Genomic DNA, 27,497 nt, shown 5'->3' on the forward strand with positions numbered 1-27,497 from the left:
ATTTGGAGTGATTTATGCATCTTTAATCACTTATATTAAAGATGCCATATTGCCAATCAATCCCTGTTTTCACCGGCATACACCACTGCTCTGTACTTCATTCTCCAATTTTATTTTATTAATCGGTGATACGTGTAGGATTTGGCAGAGTTGCATAGTGATTTTGGTACAAATGAACAAATAATAATAATAAATTGCTAGCAGCTATCCACAGGAGGTGCAGCCGACGTTTACTGTGACGTCGGCTCCCATTGGGCACCACAGTCTTCTGTCACAGGAGTCAGTGGACTTGTTTCTTTTATTAAGTTGTTTTAGATGAATATTGCAATCTACAATGTACAAATTATATCACAATGATCTACAGGTGTCATAGATTATAACTATAGAGCAGACACAATGTCTTTTTAAAAATAGAAATGTCTACAGAATATTTTCCGTAAGCTGCGCCTGCTCTGCTTGTCATTAAAACAATGTGGCTACATGCTTATATAAGCACACAGTTGTAATCAATGTGATTTGACAACAGAATTGTTTAGAATGTGTCTGGACTTGAAAATGGCACAGGATACTTTCTATCTGTGATGTAACAATTTGAGGAAAATTGAGAGTTTTCTGAGGCTCAGGCCAAGGAGACCTTGTTAAAATGACTCATGACTGACTGATAGTGATGGGACTTTTGGCTCTTTTATAAGATCAAAATCTTTTGGATCTGTTCATTTCAAAAAGCCTTTCAAAAGATTGGCTCTTTTGATATTTATTTATTTATTTGACAGAAGCCAATGTGAGAACTCATTTTATCTACAAACTAATCACAGAGGGAAATGACCAGGCTCAGATTTGTTTAAAATGGGTCAAACTGAGACGGGAGAGTGTTTACTCATTGGAATGAGGCATAATCTAAATAAAACGTATGATGCCAAATGTGTTTTTTGTGCACAATTCTTCCACTTGTGTCGCCTGCTCTGCTTCTGTGCTGATGCTTGTGTTGGTTCAGCTTTAATCAGTATTGAAATTCATACACATTAGAAAGAAAAAGATGAGAAAAAAAATGTGATCCGGTTCCAACTGTTCATGTTAAGAAACAGTTCAACGGAGCCGACTCATTCAAAAATGTCACATCACTAGAGAATGAAGCTAAATACAACTCCAGGAATGTTTTGATGAGGGAACAATGTACATGGTAAAAAATCAAGTAGTTGTAAGTACACTGAATTGATTCCATTCATTTATTATAGATCAATATAACGGTCTATCCATTTTCTTCAGCTTCAGCTCCCTCAGCTGGCTCCTCTTGATGTGGAGGAGCTCCACTCTGATCTCCTCCCGTGTGACTGAGCTCCTCAGCCTATAAGAGCGCCCAGCAACCCTGCGGATGAAACCCATTTTGACCTCTTGTATCTGTGATCTGTCCTTTTGGTCATTACCCAAAGCTCATGACCATAGGTGAGGGTAGGAATGTAGAGTGAATGAGAGTAAATTTTGAGCTTTGCCTTTCAACTGAGCTCCTTCTTTACTGCAACAGTCTGATACAGTGACCATGTCACTGTGGTCACTGTATCAGAGCAATCGCAGTGGCATGGACTCTCCACCTGGAGGACAAGCCACCTTTTTCTGGTCGACAACCGTGACCTTGGATTTGGAGGAGCTGATTCTCATCCCAGCTGCTTCACACTCGGCTGCAAACCACCTTATTGCAGGTTGCAAGTCCTGGTTTGATGAAACCATCAGGACAACATCATCTGCAAACAGCAGAGATGAGATCCTGTGGTCCCTGAACCAAACCCCACTGGCTGTGCCTAGAAATTCTGTCCATAAAAACAATGAACAGAACCGGCAACAAAGGTCAGCCCTGGCAGAGTCCAACATGCCACTATATCTATATATATGAAATATATATATATATATATATATATATATATATATATATATATATATATATATATATATATATATATATATATATATAAATATATTTTTTGTGTAGCCTATATGTTTTAATACTAAATACCACAAAAAGCTTTACTGTATATGTGTTGATTATTTATAAATCCATCATTCTCACATTATTGGCATCTTTACCTGCCAGGGTCAAAGCACCTTTGTGTATCAAGTCTTTCCTGCCCCAAAATATATCAGTGCACAACACCCCCACTCGCTCCCATATAAAGAAGTGGACTAAGGGAGTGTGACGTCAGCCATTTGGCTCCAGACAAACAGAGCTCATTGAGGCTAGCCGTTATAATGGTTAATTTCAAGCTAAGTCCCATGAAATTCAGGTGTGCAATAAAAGAGCCAATCAGGAGCAAGGTACTTCCAGTCCACACCGCTGGTTTGGCCGATGGCAGTTGCTCAGCAACGACTTGTGAACCTGTCAATCAAACCTAGCAGGAGCAATCTTGGGGAAGCAAGGCACCTGATTGGTCTGTTATTAATGCTCGTATCTTGATTTATAAACAAAATAAAAATCCCAGGCCAGCCAGAGTCGATGGAGCTGAATCACACCCATGCTCACTTTCTGTTTGGAATGCAGCAGCTAGCAAGTTAGTTATGTCCATCTATATAAACATAGTCACAGTTCATATTCACTTCATATCTTGCCCTTTTGAAAACCTTGTCATGTTCTCTTGACTCCAGGGCTCTCTGTAGAAAAAAAACAAACTATGTCCATTCCTTGTCCTCTCCTCTCCACTCTTTCCTCTCTTCCCTCTTCTCTCCTTTCCACTCTCTCCTCTCCACCCACCCCTGCTCTCCTCTCCTCTCTTCTGTCCTCTCCTCCCTCCTTTCTTTCCTCTCTCCTCTCTTTCCATCTCCTTTCTCCTCTCTGCAGGGGAGCAGAGCGGGCATGTGGGCAGACCAGGTGAGATTAGCCTGGCTGGAGTGGACCCTCTGCATCAGCGGCCATTGTACTGGTCCTAATGACAAATGAACACTTGGGAGCGTGTGGGGGGCCTCCTGGAGCGGGCCCCTCAGCCCTGCTGGGGGTCCTGCTAGAAGGAGGAGGGTGAGGAGAGGTTGTGTACTGTAGTGATTTGTCCTCATCATAGGCTCATGCACAGGCCCAGACAAACAAACTCCTGTAGAACTCCACAGAGGGGCCGTCTGCCAATCAAACCAACTGTGCAAAGAGAAGAAAAAAGTTACACAGAAGTCAAAAATCACTTGAATGTAGTTACTCATCTTAATATGAGTTTTCAGTGGTTACAGGCCCCCTCTGACCACCACACACTGCATTTGTACTAGGCAAGGTGGGAGAAATGTCTTATCAATGACACAACAGTATGCCGGGGTCAGAGGCGGGATTGAACCACTGAGCTTCTGGTTTCTGGTAGATATCTAACCCTAAATTTACTCTAGTTAATCTGTACTGTTCTATATTCACTGAAAATAAAATGTACATGATGATTTTTTATATTTGTCTGAACTGTGGGGGGCATACTGTGCTGGAAGTGGTGACTTTTTGTGTGTGTTTTGCTGCTGATGTTGAGTTCACCTGCCCAGGGAAAGTAGCAGTAGCTAAATCTGGTACAAATCATCTTTTCTTTTGTAAAATATGACCCCTGACAAATAAAGAATGCAGTGCAGTCAGACAGTGTTGCTCATGCCACTTCTAATTTGTCATTATCAGTGGAGCGTCTCCAGGCTTTTCAGCAGAGAAGGACAGAAAAATGGCCTTTAGTGTCAAAATAAACTTCCCATGCCCTTTCAAAATAAGTCTCTAAAAACTATACAGTCATGTAAACAACATGTGTCGCATCCAGGACGTCGGGGAATGACTCATGATTACTTCAAAGAGATTATAGGCAACTTAACATGATCCTTGTTACTTGTGACAGTCTCTTGGGTTGTCAACTTTCATATAGTTTTAAAATATAATTCATAAGATCAGCAATGAATATATAAGCAATATGAAACTGTTTGGTGTTTAAACGTGAGCATATACACAGGCAAGTGTTGCAGGAGCAGTTTTTGATGCTTTAAAAAATCTGTGCATATACAGTCTTGCCTATGTTACTTGATGCTGCAGATCCTGGTGTAAATTTCAGGTTTCCACTTTTCCAGGCTATTGACCTTATTCAGCCCCACCAACTTTTGCCGTAAATGCGACTAAACTCATTCATTTCATCAAAATATCTTATGAAGTAGGTTGATTTGTGTAAAATGTTAAATGTTCATGTGATCAACAGGTCAACACTGCACCGATTCTCTGGGAGACTTTAAAATGACTTTGTAATCCATATAGAACTTATTTCCTTTCAAGATTGGCAGCCCCATGAAAAATAATACAACCCAAAAGATAAAACCGGTGCTCACAGTTACTTCCGGAATAAGGTGAATAACAATCTTACCATAAATGCTTTGGGTTAATTTCCTTTTGCATTCTCACTAGACCAATCCAAATCAGGAGGCGGGACAATTTCTTTAACTAAGGTAGAGGCATCAGATTCACTACTGCACTTTCATCTGCCGTGAGTGACCAAAACAACTCTAAACTCAGCCAAACAGTCAATTAAACTTTGCCAATACAAATAATTATTTAGAACCAATCTGAACTCAAGTCATTTTAACTCATGTAAACATTATTTTTTTCTCCTTTTTTGTAATTAGAATTCTCACATAAGCTCTCCGCCTGATTGGAGCCTGTGATTGGAGCTTTGTCTGGATGTGGTGTGCAGTGGTCTGTGAAACTCACTGGAGGAGAAGGACAATTAGCACAGCGCTAATTCAACCGCTCCTGTTTGATAATGAGGAGGATCCCACTAGCACCCAAGCACAGAGCACTATATGCACACACAGGGGGAGGCCAGAGGGAGGCGCTACGACGCACACGCAGGGGAGGGCCAGGAAGTTAGCATAGAAAAATACATTTGTTAACCAAACCAGAAATGCTGATGATTTATCGTACAAAAGGAGGTGTAAAGTGTTACAGAGTAGCTAACTGAAGCATAACCCCACACACAGTGGGATAATATTTAAGCAGTATGGGCCTTTTTGTGTGGAGTTTGCATATTCTTCCTATGTTTTGGTGGGTTTCTTCTAGACACTCCAGTTTCCCCCATCATCAGGATGAGCAGACAGGATAACCACTCTGCCACAGTAACACTGGGAGGACATGCACACTCCACTCACAGAGATCAGGAGTCTAACCTACAACCTCCTGACTGAAAGGCGTGGTCTGCATAACATGTGGCTACTCTGGGATTGGTGGATTGATAAATGACCCTGTGGTCCATTTGGAGGGGCCCCTGAGCTCTGGACAATGTCCCGGAAACCTGCAACAGGTCTTATTAAGTTCTCCAGGGGGGTCGGGGGGTCCGACTGGTGGTCACCTGTCCCAGGCCGGTCCATCAGTCTGCCCCTGCCTCCCCTTCACACAGTACCCCTCTGTGTCTGTGGACACCTCAATTAGGCGTCATTAATAGTGTTTTATTAAGACATCTGGTCAGCGTTTGGGGGAGGGGCAGGTAGGGCTAATCAAGGCCCGGCTCAGGCAGAGGAAGACAAATATTGGGACTAAAAGTAACATTTTTTTACTAATCATTTGAATTCATAGTAATTGTTATGGTTCATTATTGGGATGTTAACAAACAATATTTATAATCAGTTAGAATCTGGCCCAGCGCACACTCTGTTGTTGTGTCCTTGGGCAAGGCACATCACCTACAAAGCCCGCTCTCATCAGCTGAATGACTCACCGTTTGGGTCCTATGGGTATGCTTTATTGGACAGGACACATGTAAGCTTAAACCTGCTGCTAAACCAGTATTGTTATTTTTAAGGCTAAAGGTCCTGTAGTTGTTTTTTTGCCCATGTATTAGAGCAAAATGTGTCTCACCCCAGTACAGATATATTTTATAAGCAGCCCCTGAGATCAAAATAAGTCAGCTGTGTATTTTCTGCATCAAATTAAAAGCATTTTATGGTCTGAGAATCAGGACAATAGCATACAGCTATAGCAGTTTTTGCTGTGATGGTGAATAATTAGGATGATCAGAATGCATTCGATAAGTGAGGAATAACTTTGGACCACTACAAACCATTTAAAATGAACTTGTTTTGTTTTTTACATTAAAAATCAATTTAAAAATCAAATGTACTGTTATGCTGTCAAATATGTTATTCAAGTAGGAGTAAAAGTACAAAAACATTATAAAGATCAAGAGTAACGGATACAATCTACCTCCTCTGTGGCCTCCTCAAAGTCCCATCCAGATTCTGACTGTGCAAACACAAATACTGGTAAACAAATGAGCCACATTAGTCTGTCACAAATGTATGCGACACTAAAAATAGTTGACACTTCTGTTCATACATTGACATACATACACTTGATGCATGTGTGCAGTGGAGCGGTCTACGTCCTGAGTGTGGTGCAGGATAATTACTGGTGCTGAGGCAGTGAAGAGCCCTGTCAGAGCTGTGGCTGAGCGTATGACACAGGCTGTGACAGGTGACAGGTGAGGCTCCCCCTGACACTCCGGCAGGCCTCCACAGAAGACTGCACATACGCTCACACACAAACACACATGCATTCACACAGACGAGTGTCTCCACGTGACAGACAGACCTGAGCAGAGCAGAGACATGATACTAAACATGCGGCTCACTTCAAACCTGCACTGCATTTAGGTCTCTCCTGTTTTGGAATCAACTACAGACTATACTATAAGGTAAATTAATATATACTTTATATATTTAAAGAGGGGGGTATTATGCTTTCTACCATCTGATAAAGTTCCCTCATCAAAAACATGGCTGAAGAGGGTTTAGATGACATCCATGCATGTTTAAGTATTTTAGAAATCAGATTCTGTGCAATGCTCAGCCCAAAAGGCCACATCACTCATGGTCCCACATGACAGTTTGCCATAAATATACATATCTCTGTGTGTGTGTATACAAAATATGTATATTTGTAAATATACAAATAATAATATGTATAAAAAACTCAAAAACACAAAGGTTAAAATATTTTTCATAATGAGTTCAGAAAATTCAACAGCACCAGGAAAATCAAAATTTTTACATTTATTGCGCCACTGGAGTTTTGTCTGCAACTTTGATCATTACAGTTGTAGAAATAAAACTGTAGTCCAAGAGTTTTGTAGAGGGGTAGTAGACTCTGGAGTGTATTCCCATCAGTACAAGACCTGGAGACACGAACACTCAACACACTGTGGAAGTATTGTTCATTCAAGCCTGTCCATGCTTCCATTGTAGGGAGTATTATAAGCTCTGATAACACAGGACAGATAACTGAGCAGGAGGTTCCCTTGCTAGTACAATTTCCCAAATCACTTAGAATATTTACTGTCTACTGTATAAACTATAACTCCTTTACCCCAGTCCAACTCATACTACGCACATGCATGGACAGTATAAATCACATAACTATTGGATAAGATTTTGGGTGTGCATGGTGCTCGATTTATTTATATTATAATTTGGTGTTTTGTTTCTCAACACCACTATTCAATCAGAAAGCAGAATGAGCCTCAGCAAGTTTCTCGTTTATGTTGCCAGTTTCAAGCCTGAAATACAGTTGATTCAAACCTAAAAGGACTATCTCTGATTTGAATCATCTCTACCTAAACCTCAGCACCTGCAGCCAATCACAAATCAGTGCTAGTGCAGCCTCTGCAGCTCAGTGAGTGAATTCTGGAGGTTCTGAGCTTTCACCTGAGGCATGGCCGATGCATACATTGAGAATGAGAAAAACTTGTATGTGTTCTCTATCTACAGGTGAAGGCTCCAGCAACACAGGTTCAGTTGTGATTGTAGCACTTCTTTTTTAAACATTAAAGACTGCAATACATACAGTGGCTTTTGAGTAATAGTTGTAGGTGGGAAACAAAACTACAATGATACAAATTTTAAAATGAACACACTCAATCTCTTTCATTTTTGTCTTTTCCCCTTTGTGCATAATTATGCAAAACCTGCACAGGTGTGAACAATCAGAGAGAAATCAGATTACACCATTCAGATGTAACTGTTTCCATCACATTTCAATAATCTGATAACTCCAGAAATTTTTGTTGTGCGTGTAAACATAGGCAGTGACGTGAGCCGGCCCCATGCAGCACAGTCCATGGGAGCAGAGGCCCCTGTGCTGTGGGAGCCCGGGGCCCGTCAGGTATCCTCGCCTGTCACAAAGCTCCATTGTGTGTGCTCCTGGGAGATTCAGTGGACAATAGAGGCACTTGAACCGGCTCTGCTCCCCCGGATCACTTTACCAGGGCTGAGAACCAAACTACAAACTCCTCCATTATCATCTCACTATCAAATCACGAAACATTAGCGAACAAGCCGACGCCACCACCGAAATGAAATTATAATGAGAATGCATACTGATTGTCATATCCTGAATCAATAAAAATAATTCATTGTCCTCCCCGTGTGACTGTGGCAGAGTGGTTATCCTGTCCCCTCCTGTCAGTAAGGAGGTTGTGGGTTAAACTCCTTTCAGTCATGTCATTATTAGGGTGGTGTATATCCTTTTTATGCTGCAAATGACCAAATAAACATAATAATAAATAATAAAATCTAGATTGTACCTGAGTAAAACTTATAAATCCTAAAGCCAATCTCAGCAATTCACAAAAGATGTTTAGTAATTCCACGTTTGTGTTGCTGTGAAATGTGACATCTAAAATCATGTTTTTGATGAGGGAGCAATGTTATAAGGTAGAGAGCCGCTGACCCAGAGCACAACAGGGCGAGACCACAGATCTGACCATTGTGTCTAGTGGCTTGTTTCCATGGAAAATGATTATTTCAATGCTATGCTATGGAACATTCTAGGCTAAGCAATAGACAAGGATGTTCCAGATCTTCCACCAGCAAAGTTCCATAGTGCACCTTATTATTATGAAAATGTATTATAAAATTCAGAATCAATAACACTGTGCCATTTCTCCATGTGCTGCTAAAAGACTATTTCATTTTGCCTGCTCCAGAGTCCCACGGCTGCGTCCCTCTGAGGCTAATGCGGGTAGTTCGCTGATGGTACTTGGGTGGAGGGTGCTTTGGGCTGACCCGGAGGGCGCTGTAGGGCTGTTCAGAGCTGAGCCGGGCCGTACCACTGGTCACCGCGGCAACCATTACTGACGATAAATTAGCATGTGATTTGAGCGCTTTATTAAATGATGGTTTTAGTGGCCTCAACTCGGAGCAGCACTAACAGGGATTAGAATGGTTTTAGATGGCTGTTCTCACACAGTTATGCTAAGTACACCAGGGACTTTCACTACTATTTATTAGCATTTTTGAAATACAGAGAACTGAACAAGACAAATTATTGTTAATAGTCATGCAATATGCTATAAAAGTGTATGGCTGTACAGCTGCAAACACGATAACATACTGTTTTGTGTTGTAGTTTCTGTCATATTAAAGAAGGGGTTTTATGCAAAATCTATTTTTTTTATTGTTCCGTCACCAAAAACATGGCTGAAGAGTTTTTAGATGTCATTCATGCATGTTTGAGTATTTTAGAGAGCTCTCCTGGGCCCTACTTGAACCCTCCTTACAATTAACTGTAGGATTCTATGCAAGGCTCCGCCCACAAGCCCACGTCACCCATGTCCCACACAACAATTCTCTATAAATATACAAAAGCACGATACAAAACTGTATACAACAACTTGACCAACCCGATGCAGTTTCATTAGCGGGATTCACGCTTGTGTTGTGATAGCACACTGAAGGGGGAGTGACTTAGTGCAGAGAGCAAAGAGAGGGCAGACTCAGTGCATTAAAAATGAAAGTGAAACTTATAAAACATGTTAATATGTTGTTTTTGGTGAAAGTAGCTTTTCCAATAATACAATAACATGATGATCTAAATAAGTTATGTGTTAGCAGTTAATACCCCGTAGAAATGTAATATCCCTCTTTAAGAATTAAAGGTGCACTATGTAATTTTTCTGTTTGTGGGTACACCATGAGTAAACTTGCATTCATTCATTTACAGGTGTTTTTATCATTCAAAAATACATTGAAAAACTTGCATTCTTACTGTGAGAGGTGTTACCTTTCCATAGATCTGATCTATAACTTGACATTGTGATGTCACAGGTTTGTCGCCATGGCATTAGTTTAATGCCACATTCCAGGTAAAGCAATGACATAGAAACAGGTGGCAGACCCTCCGTTATAGAAAAGTTACACAGTGCCCCTTTAAAGTGTTTGATAACAGTGGTTTCTTCATTTTGACTGAAATGGATCATGATCTATGTTAACTGAAGAGCACATAGACTGTTTACATAAATGGACATGGCTAACCTGCTAGCCGCCATGTTACAAACAAATTCACTTTATATTGAAAAACTGTGGCCCCTCTCAACAAATATTACACCAAATTCTGTCCTTTAGTCCATCTGCAGCAGGAGCATAGAGCAGAGCATGGACTCCATCAGCAAAGTTTATGCAAATAAGGCTTTAAGTTTGGTTTCTATAAATGTAAACAGTGTGTGCTGATCTTCCCTTATGTAATTATGCAGTCTGCAAATAAAGCTATCATTTTCACTCTTATATAAAGTTGGGTTTGTTCAGATAAATGTATTGTATAATATCTGAGGCAATGGAACTTTTACTTTTGCATTACATTGCTATGCTAAAGGAGCTATGAAAGGAAGTACGCAGGCTTCTTTTCCTAACTCCTTCCTAACTCAGCAGACTATTCGGACAGTCCTTATCATGGAAAACGGTGATGCACATTCAGTTTTTGCTTAAGGAGCCAGGAGCTTCTTGGCCAATTGAATGAGTTCTGAACAAGCCTTTATTAAGTTGCCCTGTTGGTTTTCCCTGTTTCACACCTTTTTCTTCCGTTTGAGGTTGATTGTTGGAGGCATTGATTTAGAGACGCTCCCGTATCAGTGCAGGTCAGGTCAACTCCATCTCCCTGATTTGGACTCTGCCAAGTGCTGCTTCTGGAGGGGAGGTTTAGCTGGGAAAATGTTTTTTAATGAAATAACACACATGAAAATATATGTAAAAGAACTGCTAATGCTAAAATAAGACAGTATTAACCTCTGAATGTACATAACTGTAAATAGTGAAAATAGTCAATTCTGTATTAATTTTCCTACAACTAAACTGTGTCGGGGGCTTAGTGATTAAGGTCATATTATGAAATGGGTTTGAAGCTCACAAAAGTTTGTTATGACCCCTTGGATTCTAGGTTTTTCTGGGCTAGTAAGAGGACAAATAACATCCTTAGTTTTACACCACATGGCACAAGGTGGAAAAGAGTGTTTTCTGTCTGCCTAAATCTGCAGGGTTTGTGCGTTAAACTTGTGTGAATGAAACAAAACACAACTCCAGGTCTGTTTCATTATAACGTAATATAAAGTTTCATATTTAATGAAAAGACTCTTCAAATCTTCTCAGCCCTCAAATACATTGTGGGAAACTTCCACCGACATGAGGCAGCCCAGTGACATAACAGTGAGATTTCCTATGTGCAGAATGACAAACATCCTCAGGAGCCACACATCAGGACTGGGATAGTACCGGCCTTGTCCCGGACTTAGACCTGGTTGAGTTCTGGTGTAGACCCCTCGCAGACCCCCCGCGTTCATTTGTGCGGTGCTGAGAGCAGGCATCATCAGCCCTGATAAAACCCAAATATGCAACAGAAGCAGCGCTAAGCCAGAGGGGAGCGGATTACAGGCCAGTGCGGGACGTCCCGGAGCGGCGCAGAGCCAGAGCGGGGCGAGGGTTCAATTCCTCATGACAGACGGCCGGGTAAACAGGGCTCACAGGGCGGGGTGTAGAAGGGAGGGCATGCAGAGTCTGAAATGAGATTTGGAAGAAGAATTCTACTTTATGTGGGTAAAGGTTAGCTACGGTCATTGTAGACTTTTCACCAGATGCCCTTCCAGGTGCAACAAGCTATAAATAGTAAGCAATATGTTGAAATTAGCTTTGAAGGGGGGGGATTTTACTTCTATGGGGTATTAACTGCTAACACATAACATATTTAGATCACCACGTTAACTTTTATTGTTTTGAAAAAGCTATATTTGCTGAAAACAATGTATTAACATGTTTTATTTTACTTTTGTTTTCGATGTTTTGAGTCTCTTTGCTGTCTGTCTCCTCTTCAAATCATGGCCCAAGTGACACCCAAAATATATACACAAGTCTGCTACTGTTACTGTGGAGGAGCAGAGACTCTACTCTGAGCTTCTCACGCTGTCTCTTGTATCCTGGGTCTTCTTGAGAGCTTATGACCTTAGCATAAGTTAAGTTAAAGGTGAACAATGTAATTTTTCTGTTGGAAAGTCCAGTGTCATCTGCTTATCTCCATGGAAATATTATTGCTTTGCTTGGAATGTCTCACAGTATGGCATTAAAGGACCCATATTGCACAATTTTCTGTATCGTGTTATGTTTCGTGACTTGTTTTGTTTCATTCACACATGTTTAACACACATGCTCTGCATATTCAGCTCTTCTCTCAAACAGAAAACATTCTGTTCCACTTGTGATGTAATGTGGCAATACAGGAAGTACTCTACTGCATTTTAAAATTCCATACAGTTTCACTAAAATCATTTGGATGATTTCAGCCCTGGAATTTCTACTGAACAAAAGGTAAAAGGTAGCTGTTAATTTGAAATCTACAGTTTCGTGACATCAGGTGGAACGGAGCAACAGACTAATAATAAAGGATTACTCAAACATGTGTGAATTAACAAAACACAACTCAAGGTATGTTTTGAGGAGATAACATAATTCAACATGGCTTAAAGCTCACAAGAGACAATTTTGCATAATATAGGACCTTTAACAAGAATTCAAACACTCTGTACTGACTATGTTCCTCCTCTCATCTGTGGACATAAGCTGTGCTATGACTGAAGGGACAAGACCCAGAGACCAGCCTGGGGACGACCTGCAACACACTGGAGGGACTGTCTCTGTGTCCTGGGATGCCCGGGGACCCCCTGGAGGACTGTGTGGAGAGGGAAAAGTCTGTCTTTCCTCTCAGACAGCAGCCCCCCCTGGCTCCACATGATTTCTGAAATATATCTCTGCTCTTTTGTGTTTTATCATGTCAGTCCTCCCTTGTACAGTCTCAGTGGAGCCTACCCCTTCTCCCAACCCCCCCTCCCCATTTCTCTTTCTCACTCCCCGTCTTTTCTCTTACCTCTCCCCCCTCCTGTCCCTTCTCTCTCCCCTCCCTCACCTGTCCCGTCACTCCCCCTCCTCCTTCATCCGTCCCGTCTGCAGCCCGGCGCCAGGTCGGCTCTCAGGTATGCTGCCGGTCGCCGCGGTAACGTACCTGTGCGTCTGGGAACGCCTCTCAGTACAATACAGCATTCATGACATTCATAAATCATGTGTGACAGACAGGACAGAGAGAGGGGGAGAGATTGAGGGAGAGAAAGAGGGAGAGACAGAGACAGACACAGAGAGGGGTGGTAGAGAGAGAGAAGACAGATAGAGAGAGAGACAGAGAGAGAGAGAGAAGGAGAAAGGAGACAGATGGAGAGAGACAGAGAGAAGAGAAAGATAGAAAGAGGGAGAGAGACAAAGAGAGACAAAGAGAGAGAAGGGGAAGACAGAGAAGACAGATACAGAGAGACAGATAGAGAAAGAGAAAGACAGACAGGCAGACAGAAACCCGACACAATTTCTCACAGAGACACTAAAAATGACACAGCTCAATTTTGCTCCTATGCGTGAATGAATATCCGAAACGGGGCATTTTTTTTTTTACTAACATGTGCAAACACTGAGACAGAGGAAAAGTTGTAGCAGATGCAGCCCAATTTATAACAAATATGAGAGCTAAAACTGTGATCATATAAAACGCTGGAGAGACTGGACTGGATAGATACTTTAAATGCTTTAAAATGACCCACAACAAAAGATGAGATGATAACATGTTGTTTTCAAAGCAGCACTATTACAATATAAATTCTTTACCTGCTAGTGTCATTCATGCTCTGTGTTCTAGACGCATGTGGATATGCATAGAGGCTTCTGTCCATCAGAGTTGGTGGTTTCAGAGTGGGCAGGGCTGGTAGTCTGTGGGTGGGGCTGGTGGTCTCACTGTGGGTGGGACTGGTGGTCACAACCTGGGCGGGGTTGGGAGAGGGTGGGGCTGGTGGTCTGTGTGCTGGGTTGGTCGGTGGTCTGCCTTCAGAGTGAGCATGACTTGTGGTCTTTGGGTAGGCCTAGGCATAGGAACACATCTGCACCAATTTATCTGAGGGAAGAGAGGCTAGCAGTGCTCTGTGATGCATAGAGATATGGAAGAGGGCAGAGGGAGGGAGAATGACTCAAAATGTAACCAATAAATAAATTCTATGGATGTTTTTGTTTGTTTTCTTTGCATGTAACATATATTTGAGTATGTAGCGGCTTTTCTAGATGTGTTATTGGGATCTTTGAGAATCAGCACGACACCTCAATCGTAGTTCCCGGGTTTACATGCATTTTGATCAATTCAGTTTAAATGAGACTAGGTCAGTTATCCGGTATTCCTGGTGCATGTAAATGTGGTGACTGCTGACTCTACTCCTGTATGCAGATGTGTGTGCAGATGTGTTGTGTTGTGCTGTTCTTGCCTGGGCGCTGTGCTGTGTTATGTCAGAGCAGTGGTGACACACAGAACAGCCTGGTGACAGGGACATGAGGCAGCTGGAGCATGTCTCAATTATACACTACATGAGGCCGACAGGACACACGGAGATGAAAGCTATGCACATCTGATCTGTATCTTTATTCATGTATTTAGGCCTATTCATTTATTTATTTATTTTTTATTTTAGATTTATTTGAAAAGCCTATTCATCAATATTGGCAAGATGTTACTACAGTTTACTCATGATAATTTAATTTAATTTAATTTAATTTAATTTAATTTAATTTAATTTAATTTAATTTAATTTAATTTAATTTAATTTAATTTAATTTAATTTAATTTAATTTAATTTAATTTAATTTAATTTAACTTAATTTAATTGTATTGTATTTTATTTTATTTTATTTTTTTATTTATATTTATTTTTATGTTTTATTTTCTTTAATTTTATAGATTCCCTTACAATAAGGCCTACGTATCTTGTTATCTTTAGTACTTTAGAACTTTTTAAATACCTTACTCCATTTTGAGCTATTACTATTAAAACCCTATTTTACTATGTTTTATTCACGCAAACCTAGAAGAAATACTAGTTTTTATCCACAAAACACACTTTCTAATTCTGAACGTAAAGCCCCACGCCACTGACGCAGCATGCGCTCTTCTACATACGTGCTGCGCTAAAAAACCTGCGCAGTGGAGCTATTCACAATTACGCTCCGCTCCTCCTGAAGAGTCATACCTCACACACCACCGGCAGACGGCTCAGTGACAACCCGAAGACAGCGTACACATGTCGGACAAGAAGCAGCCAGTGGACCTCGGCCTCCTGGAGGAGGACGACGAGTTTGAGGAGTTCCCAGCGGAGGGTCAGTCTCTCTAGAGCCGGGTTTGTGAGCTCAGGGGCCAGGGATAGAGGAGAGACAGCTGTGGGGCAACAACAGTGACTCAGCTAGCTCATGTAGCCTAGCCAGTTAGCATTAGCGCAAACAATTCTTATACGGTTTATGCTTATTGGTGTTACAATGGACATGTGACACTCCAATAATGTATTCTATATATGATGATGTATTAACCAATTTGAGATATTTGGTGGTTTTATGTGTTAATGGAGAACGCAGTAATGTTAGGTACAACATGCTAACAAGCTAACTGCTAGTTTTCATAATACACACGCTTATCAAGTCAAGACAAATTAAGTTCAAACCTTTTACACCTTTGACAATTAAAATTAAGTCGTAGTTGTGCGTAGACTACTAGATATAGATACAACTAAACGATGTCAAATGTCTAGATTAAAGTATTGCACAACAGATTTAAAAATATTTCTAACCAAAGGTTCAGACGGGTTATTTACCTAGTCAATAATTTTAGTACCTCCAACATGACTTTCTTTTCTCACAAAAGCCTACCCTCTCCCTTTTAAATATAGAAATGTTGACCTATCTGTGTCCTCGGGTACAAGGTAAACATGTTCAAATTAAATATAGCTTTAAATATAATAACTGTAGATTATATAGTTGCAAAACACTGTATATGACATTCAATTTATTTGTTAGAATTGGCTGCTTTCTGATTAGCCAGTTGGTTTAAAGAAGACATATTGTGCTCATCATTAATCAGTGCTAGTGCAGCCTCTGCAGCTCAGTGAGCTTTTTCATGAGGCATGGCCTGTCAATATACTGACAATGAGAAAAAAAAGTGTATGTCCTCCATCTGAAAGTTAAGGCTCTGGTAACATACATACAGTTCCTTTTAAATGGATGGAATGATTTGGAAATTACAGTTGGGGCTGCACAATATATAACAAAATATGGAAGAAAATATGATGGCAACAGAAGGGGCTCTATCTGACTGATGGTGTTAAAATAGTGTAAAGTGACACTTTACTTTTGTGTTCTTGCAGACTGGACCGGGCTGGACGAGGACGAGGATGCTCATGTGTGGGAGGACAACTGGGATGACGACAACGTGGAGGATGACTTCTCCAATCAGCTCAGGTCTGTAGTACATATACAGAGTGTGTGAAGGGTAGGGGGGGTAAGACCTGGGGAGTCCATGAGGCTATAGTGTGGTGCAGTGACATATAAAACATAGAACTGCTGAATCAAGCTCTGGTAGTCACTATGGCTATACACAAGTCCCATTTTAATATAACTTCTGTTCATTTATTTAGTGAATGAATCAACAGGATTGAGGTAACTTTATACTGGATTTAGTGTTTTGTTTTTGTTTTTTTGTGAAATTTGTGATGCACGATAATGGAATTTTCTGCCATTAACTGATAATTTGACCATGTGTTTGTCATCGATAACCGATAAAGTAACGCATAATAATTATTTAATGAACCAGATTTTAAAAATATACAACTTCATACAGGCCTACATTAATTCTTCTTGCCATATAGAATATGGCTTATCTGAAGGAAAGAAAATAACAAAATAAAACTGCATTTACTATCTGAGGGTTTCATGCGTGCTTTGTGCAACACAGAAGGGCGGGACTTGGCTGCTCCTTTAACACAAGATGGATTCTGAGTGACACAAGCTCAAAGGAGCCACTGTGTATTGTGTGTATATATGGTGAATAAAAAGTTAGCAAAGAGGCGAACACAAACAGTCCTGTACAAAGTCTGATTTGGGTGTCCTCATTTGACTGAGAACTAAAATACAACTAAATCCCTGTGTAGCCCAAACCCCAAGCCCTACAGCATCAATATCAAGCTGTAGTCTCATTACCTCATGTTTTCATTTGGTGTCATGGTGAAAATGAAGATGACTTGTTAGATTTCTTGTGAACAGCCTGTATTCCTCTCCTGTCATGGTGTTGGTGCTTTCTCCTTTGTTGTGGGGCTGTTACAAAGCAGCTTCACTGAATTCTTTTTCCACCAAACGTAAAAAAAATCCCATGTGTCCTGCTCTCTACCCCTGACCCGGGACTGGTCCATGTGTATGACTGGAGCCCAGGCTCAGAATGAGCCTTCTGAGGGACAAGAGCTCAGACTCCCAAAATGCACTGATTCAGCTACTTTTCCTTTAATAATTGGTGAACATTTTTATTACTGGAATTATCACTATGACGTCATAATTGCCATTATCAGATGATTATTTAATATTCGATGACCGATATTATCGTGCGCCCCTAGTTAAAATGAGTTTAATTTCAAAGTTTTTAATCTCTCAAACATAGGTATTATTCTCAGTGTAAAAAGCAAAATGGAAGAAGCAGCCAAATGTCACTCTGAGATTAGTTCATTTTAAAAAGAGAAGTACATTTTGGCCCCAGAGGGCTTGGCATGGCGGTGTTCACATGCAGATGTCGTCTGACTGAGGCTTTATGCCATGTATTTTCATTTGACAGCAATTTTATAGTTTAGAATATATGAGCCACATTCAATTAATGTGAAATTTCAGTGGTCTAACATTAAACCTAAAAAAGCAAATTAAATTCTAAAGCTTTTCAAATGAATGAAATTCCTCACTCAGATGAATGGGGCTCAGTCCCTTTTAAGACAAACAAGTTGTGGCTGCAGTTGGTGCATTAATCGTCTTCTGCTGCTAACACAGTGGAGCAAAGCGCAGAGTTAAAAGTAGCGCTAATATCCCGTTCACCTCTCCTCTGTGTTACTGCGGTCTCATGCAGCTCTCTCCCTCTGTGTGTGTGTTTGTGTGTGTGCGCGCACTCAGCGATGGAAAGAGAGTGCAGAGGCTTACACTGACTTAAAACCACAACAGCTGTTTTAATAAAGTTACAGCATAACACATGTTACAAACCCTGTTTAATACTACACATACACACGTGTAGATATCCCATATTTGGGTTGTCATTAGAAAACAATTTTCTGCTGGATAAGATACTCAAATACTGATAAAGATCCTAATTTAAATGCTGCACATGGGCATAGCTGTAACATATTGTTGGTTCTTTCACATGTGCTTGCTTGCACACTCTGCTTTAAGTGTGTGCCAAACATGTGATCTGATAAGAAGCTGGTCCAGTCTCTCCTCTCCTCCATAAGCCCAGAGCGTGTAACTGTTGTGAACACTTCATAATGAGCCAGCTCTGACATAAGTGGCCCTCAGTCTGCAGCCTGCTATTGTTTTATTTGGACAATTATGAGAGCTGCGCGCACGCCTCGGAGATATCATTACAGTCAAAGGCCACCATATATAATCACCACTATAGCACCTGTATGCATTCTAACCTTCTATAATCAGTGTGTGCCCACTCTTGCGTGTGTGTGTGTGTGCCACCCACCTGTAATCACACTCTCTCTCCTCCACACAGGGCTGAGCTGGAGAAGCACGGGTACAAAATGGAGACGTCCTAGCACCATCCCAGTGCACACGGAGGGGACTGAATCTGATTATTACTGTTGAGATGTTATGACACTTTTCTGAACATGTTTTGGTTTAATTTTTGTAATAAATATTGTAAAGTTCTGAAGTCGGTATTTAATCAAGTTGGTTTCTCACTGATGCACCACATGGGCTTATAGCACTTGCAGATCGATTTAAACATGAACTTCACCACAGTATAATCTGTAAATAATTAGTGATGAGTCCATGTAAAGAGTGTATGATTTTGACAATTCTCTAATTTTTACTTAATTTAGTGAGATAATACCTGCTGTAATGTAAATTAGTATAAATTATCAACCATGAAGCAATGTGTAAAGGTTTGAAAAATGTGTTAAACTACAGGAAGTGAGTTTTAAAACATTATCACACCAGTTCTACCCAAAGGTTCAACACAATTTCCCACTAAAAAACACATTATTGCATACTCACATACAGAGAGAGAGAGAGAGATAAAAATTCATTTCAACATAAAGGTGTGCTGTATAACTTGCTAAGTTATTCATCCACATCTATGTACAAACATGTACTGCATAGTTTCATTTTGTTCTGACCACCTGCCCTAGAGACCATCATCCCCCACACAACCTACCCCTTCTGCCCCTGCACAGCCTGTCCCTCACAACCTGCCCCTGCTGTCTCTGTAAAGCTTGTCCATGCACAAATTCCCAAGGTCGCTGGCAGACACAAGGGTCTGGACAGATCAATGAGGATTTGTAATTTATGTTCAAGTAATTCGGTGGGAGATGAATTTCATGTTTTGTTTGAAAGTACACACTGTGAGGCAATGAAACTCAGACTGCCCAGCAAAATACACAATATAAATTTTGTGATGCTTCAAGCTGAATAAAAGAAAATAATTTGTAAAGTTGATGCCTATTTGAAAGAGGTTCATGCTTTATATTAATGAGGAAAAAGACATTTTCTAGTGTATGTTATTTTGTCATAAATTGATATGTTCATGTTTGTGCTCCATGTCATGGATATGGTCATGAGCACTGTAATAAATGAATGAATGAACAACCTGTCCCCGCACAACCTACCCCTCCTGTCACCGCACAACCTGCCCCTTCTGTCCCTGCACAACCTGCTCCTGCACAACATGTGTTTGTGCAACCTGCCCCTGCATAACCTTCCCCTCCTGACCCTGGACAACCTACTTCTGCACAACCTGCTCCTGCACAACCTGCCCCTGCGCAGCTTGTTCCTGCACAACCTGTCCCTCCTACCCTGCACAACCTGCCCCTGTACAACCTGCCCCTGCACAACCTGACCCTGTACAACTATGCTTTCTGACCTTGCACAACCTTCCCCTATACAACCTGTCCCTGTACAACCTGCCTCTCATGACCCTGCACAGCCTGCCCCTACACAATCTGCATCTGCACATCCTGTCCCCATTGCCCCTGTACAACCTGCCCCTCCTGCTCCTCCAGTCTGACTCTACCTGTCCCTGCACAGCATGCCCCGCCTGTCCCTGGAGCTCAGATTATCCTCCATGTTTGTCAGAGGCAGCAGGCTCCCAGCAGGAGGCCCTCAGCGTGCAGCCCTCGCTTTGCTCAGACCTGCCCTGAAGCCAGCCAGGCCCTCAGCAGGGGCGCTGTCCCGAACCAGGACCGACATTAGCCTCTGCCCTCCCCTCCTGCCCCCTCTGAAGCTGATCCAGTGTGGAGTCCTGGAGGTAGAGTAGACCATGTCTTGCACAGCTACAGAGTGTTTGAAGTGTGTTTTTGTGGGATCTGAGATGAGACTTTAATGTATTTAAATAAATGTGACTTCTGTTTTGGGTGCCTTTATCTTTTACTGAATTCTTGGTTTTAATATTCAACATACACATTTAGTCCAAGTTCAGTCCAGGTTCACTTCTAGTTTAGTCCATGTTTAGCCTTGTTTTAGACTAGGTTTAGACCTGTTTTTGTCTTGGGTTGGTTTAGAGATACTTTAGTCCAGGTTGATTTGTGTTTTAGTTCTGGTTTAGTCCATGGTTAGACCTGTTTTAAACTTGGTTTAGGCCTGTTTTTGTCTTGGATCGGTTTAGACCAGGTTTAATCTTGAGTTAGTCCTGATTAAGAGGATGCATTTTGGTTTAGTTCTGTTTAGTCCATGTTTAGCCTTGGTTTAGTCCTGTTCTAATATCTCCCTTTAATCTCAGTTAAGAGGTTTAGAGGTGGTGTAAAGTGTGTGGTGTAAAGTGTGTGGTGTAAAGTGTGTGGTGTAAAATGTGCGGTGTAAAGTGTGCGGTGTAAAATGTGTGGTGTACAATGTGTGATGTAAAGTGTGTGGTGTAAAGTGTGTGGTGTAAAGTGTGTGGTGTACAATGTGTGGTGTAAAGTGTGTGGTGTACAATGTGTGGTGTAAAGTGTGTGGTGTACAGTGTGTGGTGTAAAGTGTGTGGTGTAAAGTGTGTGGTGTAAAGTGTGTGGTGTAAAGTGTGTGGTGTACAATGTGTGGTGTAAAGTGTGTGGTGTACAATGTGTGGTGTAAAGTGTGTGGTGTACAGTGTGTGGTGTAAAGTGTGTGGTGTAAAGTGTGTGGTGTACAGTGTGTGGTGTAAAGTGTGTGGTGTAAAGTGTGTGGTGTACAATGTGTGGTGTAAAGTGTGTGGTGTACAGTGTGTGGTGTACAATGTGTGATGTAAAGTGTGTGGTGTAAAGTGTGTGGTGTAAAGTGTGTGGTGTACAATGTGTGGTGTAAAGTGTGTGGTGTACAATGTGTGGTGTAAAGTGTGTGGTGTACAGTGTGTGGTGTAAAGTGTGTGGTGTAAAGTGTGTGGTGTACAGTGTGTGGTGTAAAGTGTGTGGTGTACAGTGTGTGGTGTAAAGTGTGTGGTGTAAAGTGTGTGGTGTACAGTGTGTGGTGTAAAGTGTGTGGTGTAAAGTGAGTATGTGCTGTGCATCAGCTCTCACCAATGGGCCCTGAGCTCCACTGGACCCTTAGCTCCCTCACAGATGTATTTTATTTATTTTTTTGATTGGGATGGTGCATGTGATTGGACAGACATGATACAACATGAATGTAAACACACCAGACCCCTGGTCCCAAGGGGCTGAGGTTGCAAAAATTATTCATTTAAAGCTTTCTTTTCAATTTGTAAATCCCAATTGCTGCACAAAGTAATTAATTCAAAGAGCTTGACACAAGAACAATGTGTGAAAATTCTTATTAAACTTTATACTTACAGCCAAATAAGTTATTACAAATCTAAACCATATTTTTAAAATATAATTAAAAGGAACTGTATTTAGCCTCCACTCTTAATGTTTAGGAAGTGACCATTTAGATCTGAGAGAGTCATTTTTAGGTTTAAACCAACTAGATGTCAGCTTTGAAACAACCCAGAGACTCATGCTTTTGACTCATAAAATTTTTTTTTTATTTTTTTTATTTTTTTTTCATTTTTGTTTTTGTTAACATTTTAAATAGTTAAAAAAACAGGGTTACCTGTTTTGTACTTTTTTTTTCACAGTGGTCTTGGTCTTATTGGACTCTCAACCCTGGGCTTCTATATGTCTGTTATTACGTGCATCAGCAATGAACATCCCTGAGAGCAAAGAGCCGCTGAGTGCTAGCAGCTGAGGATAGGCCATTTTGTTTGTGCTGCGAGCTGAAGATTGGTCCCCCACACGCAGCTGCACCAGGGGACCCAGTCAGCTCCTCAGCCCTGGCCCTGTATCGTCTCTGCAGTATGTTTGGTGTTGTTGTAACCCACCACCCACACTCTATTGTAAACAAAGGGACAAAGGACAACATCGGGTCAATACTAATATGAACACCAGAAAGAAAGAAGCAAAGTTCAGACAGGTACCGTAACACAATAGACCCATCCAAGGCCACGTAACAGCTATTATAAATATACAAAAGAAGCTAGAATGGTGAATTTTAAAATGCAAAACAGCAATTTCACAAATACTGTCTCCATTAGCTTGTGTGTCGATTAGCTTGAAATGATTGTAACTGGATGGTGGCGTCCCATAACTAATGCTTGCTGACATTATAACATTCTTTTTGTTAGAGCTTTTAATTTAAGTATGCTTGAGCAATCTTTATTCTCCCCTTTTCAGATGTCATTGCTCTGATCTAACCCCGTTTTCACCACAACCGGTACACACCCACTGTGAAATACTTACGTCATTCTCCAATTTTACTTTCTTAATCGTTGATAAAGGTAGGTTTCAGTAGCGGTGTGTAGTCATTTTGGCACATTTTTGCAGTTTTCTAACAACTCCACAGAGCAGACCCTCCACAAGAAAAGTTACATAGTGCACCTTTAAAGAAAAACAAAAACTAATAAGAATTAAAAACAAATCCTCTGCTTAAATACTGTACAAAAACAAGTACTCAAAAGTTAGACATGTATTGGACAGTGTGTAAAACCACTGTAGTTTTGTCATGATACTAATGTTTCGATACTAAGGAATAGACTCGATACTCAATACCAATTGCTATGCCACAATGATAATTAAAAAAACACTCCTTAGACAATAGAGTGCGATTTTTTATATTTAATCGTAGTACTTTCTTTTATATTATCTTGTGGCCTTATAATCCTCTGTAATCCCTCATTCATCCAAGTAGGTTCCATACTGGTCCATGGGTGTACACTAGTCTTATTTAGTATCAATACCTGCTCAAATGAGTATCTAGGAGAGTACTAGTTTAAGTATAGATGAGTATCTGATCCTCCTCTGGTCCTGCCCTGGGACGACTGTCTGTGAGAGCCTGCCACACTGCTGAGCCAATCTCAAAACACCTCATCTGGAGAGAGAGAGAGAGAGGAGGCAAATGGAGAGGGAGAACGGAGAGGAAGAGGGATGGGGAGAGGTGAGAGAGAGAGAGAGGGAGAGAGGAAGGTAGAGAGAGATGGAGAGAGAGTGGGAGAGGAAGCAGAAGAAAAAAGAGAGAAACAGACAGAGGGAGAGGGACAGGAAAGACTAGAGAGAAAGGAAGAGAGAAAGAGATGGAGAAAGATAGAGAGAGAAATGGAGGGAGAAATAAGAAACAGAGGGAGAGAAAGGGATTGGGAGGTAGAGGGATATAGTGAGATACAGAGGGGTAGAGACAGAGAAATAGAAAGATAGAGTCTCCATTGTTCCTGCGCTCTGTGGAGTGGGCAAGCGACCTGCTAAGGAGACACACAATCAGCAGGGATCTCACTTCTTCTCTTTTTACCTTTGATTGGTCTTCTCATGCGCCTCTCCTCCCAGCATCTCTCTTTCTCTTCTTTTCTCCTCCGTTTTTCTCTCTCCTCCCTCTCTCCACTCTGTCTTCTCTCTCTTCCTCTTTCTCTCTCCCCTCTCTCCATACTAATTTGGCCTACTTTGGTCTCTCTCTCCTTTCTCTTTCCCTGTTTCTGACCTATCTCTCTCTCCTCTCTTTCTCTCCTCTGCCATCACTCCCTAGCTCTGTCCTCTCTCCCTCCTTCTCTTCTCTCTCCTCCTCTTTCTCTCTGCTCCCTGTCCTTATTTTAGTTTGATCTTCTTGGGCACCTCTGCTCCCTTCTCTCCTCTCTTCTTCTGTCTTTCTGCTTTGTCTCTGACCCCAAATTCCCACCCTACCCCTCGTCCCTCATCTTATCCTCTCTCCTCCTCTCTTTTCTTTCTTTCTCTCTAACACACGCTGAGTATCACAGGAAGCACGCACACAGCTGCCGTTATAATAGCTGTAATTGCCCGTTGCTTTTGCCGACGTCGAAATTAGCAACGGGGGCTATACCGAGCTATATGGCTACCCCCCCCCCCCCCCCCCCCCACCACCACCACCACCACGTCAACCACCACCACCGGGAGTCAAGATGGCCGCCCGGGAGAGGAGAGCCTAAAAAAAGACACTCGGGAGATCGCTGAGTTGTCCCCTCTCCCCCTCGCACCTGCACGCCCGCCCCCCGCCAAAGTAAACACACATAATAAGCTGTAATTACTCTGCAAAATAATAGCCCCCCTCCCCTCCTTCTTTTCTCACAAAAGCCTGCCTGTTTATAGTGATGGTGGTGGTGGTGGGGGGTGGGGTGCAGGAGTGAGGGCCCCTATCAAAGGCGTCTGAGGGCCCTGTACCGTGGGGGCCATCGGTGTGGAGAGCACCGGGGCTTTTAAGTCTCTTGTGGCTCTAACTGCAGCAATTACACCCCCACCCCCTGCCCCCCACACACACACAAACACACCATACCCTCTCCTCATACCCTCCTCACCACCCTCTGGACTGGTCTCCTCTAGTCTCCTCTGGTCTCCTCTAATCTCCTCTGGTCTCTCCTCTGCTCTCTCCTCTGCTGTTTCCTCTGGTCTCTCCTCTAGTCTCCTCTAGTCTCCTCCGGTCTCTCCTCTGGTCTCTCCTCTGGTCTCTCCTCTGGTGTCTCCTCTGGTCTCTCCTCTGGTGTCTCCTCTGGTGTCTCCTCTGGTGTCTCCTCTGGTCTCTCCTCTGGTGTCTCCTCTGGTGTCTCCTCTGGTGTCTCCTCTAGTCTCCTCTGGTCTCCTCTGGTTGGTCTCCACTGGTCTTCTTTGGTCTTTCCTCTAACCTCCCTAGTGTCTGCATAAATTGGTGTATGAAGGTGTGTGTGTGTGGGGGTGTGTGTGAGTGTGTGTCTGTCTTTCTTTGTGAGTGTGTGTGTCTATCTGTGTGATGTGTGTGTGTGTGTCTGTCTGTGTGAGCTCCTACAGTTTTATGAAAAGTGTGATGATAGAACAACAACACTATGGACTACATAATGCTCATTCTGTGGCATTTGGTGCAAGATTAAAGATGTTACCTTTTAGGTGCGGGGTGCTTGTCTCCATGGTGATGTTATTGATATGACTGGAATCAGACCACTTTGCAAAACTGACTACTGGTCTAAAAGTAATCTAATTACTTTATTTCAGAAGTAATTTGATTACTGGTTTCTATAAGTTACTTTAAAAAAAGGAATCATACAGCTCAGGAACCAACTCATAAACAGCAAGATTTCTTCACACTAATGGATAATTGTCTTGAGAACAAAACACTAAATTATTACCTAAACAACAATGTTTTTGTAATAACGTCATACCTCATGTCTGAGGTCTGTTGAAGAACCTCATTTCACACAGAGGTGACAGTCTTCCATAAACCAGTATTTGTGTTGTGTTGGTTCACAGCTGATCTGCGTCTGACACTAGATGACCCTATGCTGCTGTTGATCTTTTTTTACTGTTTACGACAGTTCTATGGATTACACACATTTTTGGCAAGGAAAAATAACAAAAAGTTACAAAGGTATTCCTCAGTTTTCAATTGTAACTGGATACTTTTCTGCATTACTAAAAATGAATCTGATTACTTTGTAATTATTGCCCAACACTTGCTGCAATGTTCCGTTTAGTTCAGTTCAGTTCAGTTTATTTGTCATTGTCACAAAAGAACAACGAAATGGTGTTTGGAGCATCCCATAAAGTGCAATCAAATAATAAATACCCTTAAACCCCAGTGTAAACATTGACCGTGTGGCTTCAGTACAACATGAGACAGTCTTGTAGCAGCAGGATGGAGTCAGTGAGGTGCACAAAAACAGGGACATACAGACAGGGACTTGAGAATGATGACAAAATGCAACAATGCAACCAGTTCAGTGTTATTGAGAGTTGGATGTGGTTTTTGTCCGTGAGAGAGGGGCAGAGAGGGGCCGAGAGGGGAGAGGGGCAGAGTTCAGGAGCCTCACAGCCTGTGGATACAGACTGTTGGCCAGCCTGGATGTTCTGGCCCGTATGGACCTGCACCTTCTCCCTGAGGGCAGCAGGTGAAAAAGATGGTGCGCAGGGTGATGTTGATCCCGCAGGATGTTGTGCACTCTTCTCAGACAGCGAGTGGAGTAGATGGTGCTGATTTCTGGAAAAGTGGTTCCAGGGTATTACATCAAACATAGAGTTCAGTTATATTTATTTAATTGCCCAAAAATACAGTGAATTATGAATACATGCATTCTTGTTGTGAGCCTCTCTTCAGATTAAATCTATAACTACCTGGTGGGACCATCTGCTCGTCACCATGGAGACAGAGCAGTTTAATGCAATACTGTGGAATATTCCAGGCAATGCTGTAACATCTCCACATAGTCAAGTAGGTGGTAGACCTGAAGTTGTATATGTCAAATTAATTTTATTGAGAGAAAAAAAAAATGCCTTCATTACAGTGTCTACTCAGGAACTTTGCAAAAACATCCTCAAACATTGAACATGTTTTGGGTGTTTGGTCATGTCTGTTCCTCTGACCACAGGCTGAGTCATACTGAGGTTGGGCTGGGTTAGAATCTACTACAAAATAAAGTCAAGAGAATTGGATTATAAGAGTACAAAATGTTCAGACTTCAAAAACTTTGCCCTAAAACCTGCCAAACACTCTTGTCTCAGTCTACACTACAGGCCTTGTCTACAGGGGTGCAAAAGGATTGCGTTGCACCCTCATTTAAAAGTGTTTGCTCATTGGAGGCAGGTAAAATAATGATCATTTAATGGAAGAGCATTCTTTGCACCCTTTTAAAACTCAGATGGACTCTCAGTTAGGCCTGGTACAGTTGGTCACAGAACTGAATAGGT

At 41.7% G+C, this 27,497-nt stretch overlaps 1 protein-coding gene across 1 annotated transcript; it reads left to right on the top strand.

Annotated features, from left to right (window-relative positions):
- The first annotated feature begins 15,328 nt into the window (after positions 1-15,328).
- On the top strand, positions 15,329-19,041 carry sem1 (SEM1 26S proteasome subunit). The gene is made up of 3 exons (XM_033975318.2): positions 15,329-15,468; positions 16,506-16,599; positions 18,887-19,041. Exons 1-3 carry the CDS (start codon positions 15,393-15,395, stop codon positions 18,927-18,929), a joined length of 213 nt encoding a protein of 70 aa, XP_033831209.1. The 5' UTR covers positions 15,329-15,392; the 3' UTR covers positions 18,930-19,041.
- Positions 19,042-27,497: the final 8,456 nt, after the last annotated feature.

Source organism: Periophthalmus magnuspinnatus, chromosome 11, assembly GCF_009829125.3.
Source record: "Periophthalmus magnuspinnatus isolate fPerMag1 chromosome 11, fPerMag1.2.pri, whole genome shotgun sequence".
In the NCBI taxonomy this organism is placed as follows: Eukaryota; Metazoa; Chordata; class Actinopteri; order Gobiiformes; family Gobiidae; genus Periophthalmus; species Periophthalmus magnuspinnatus.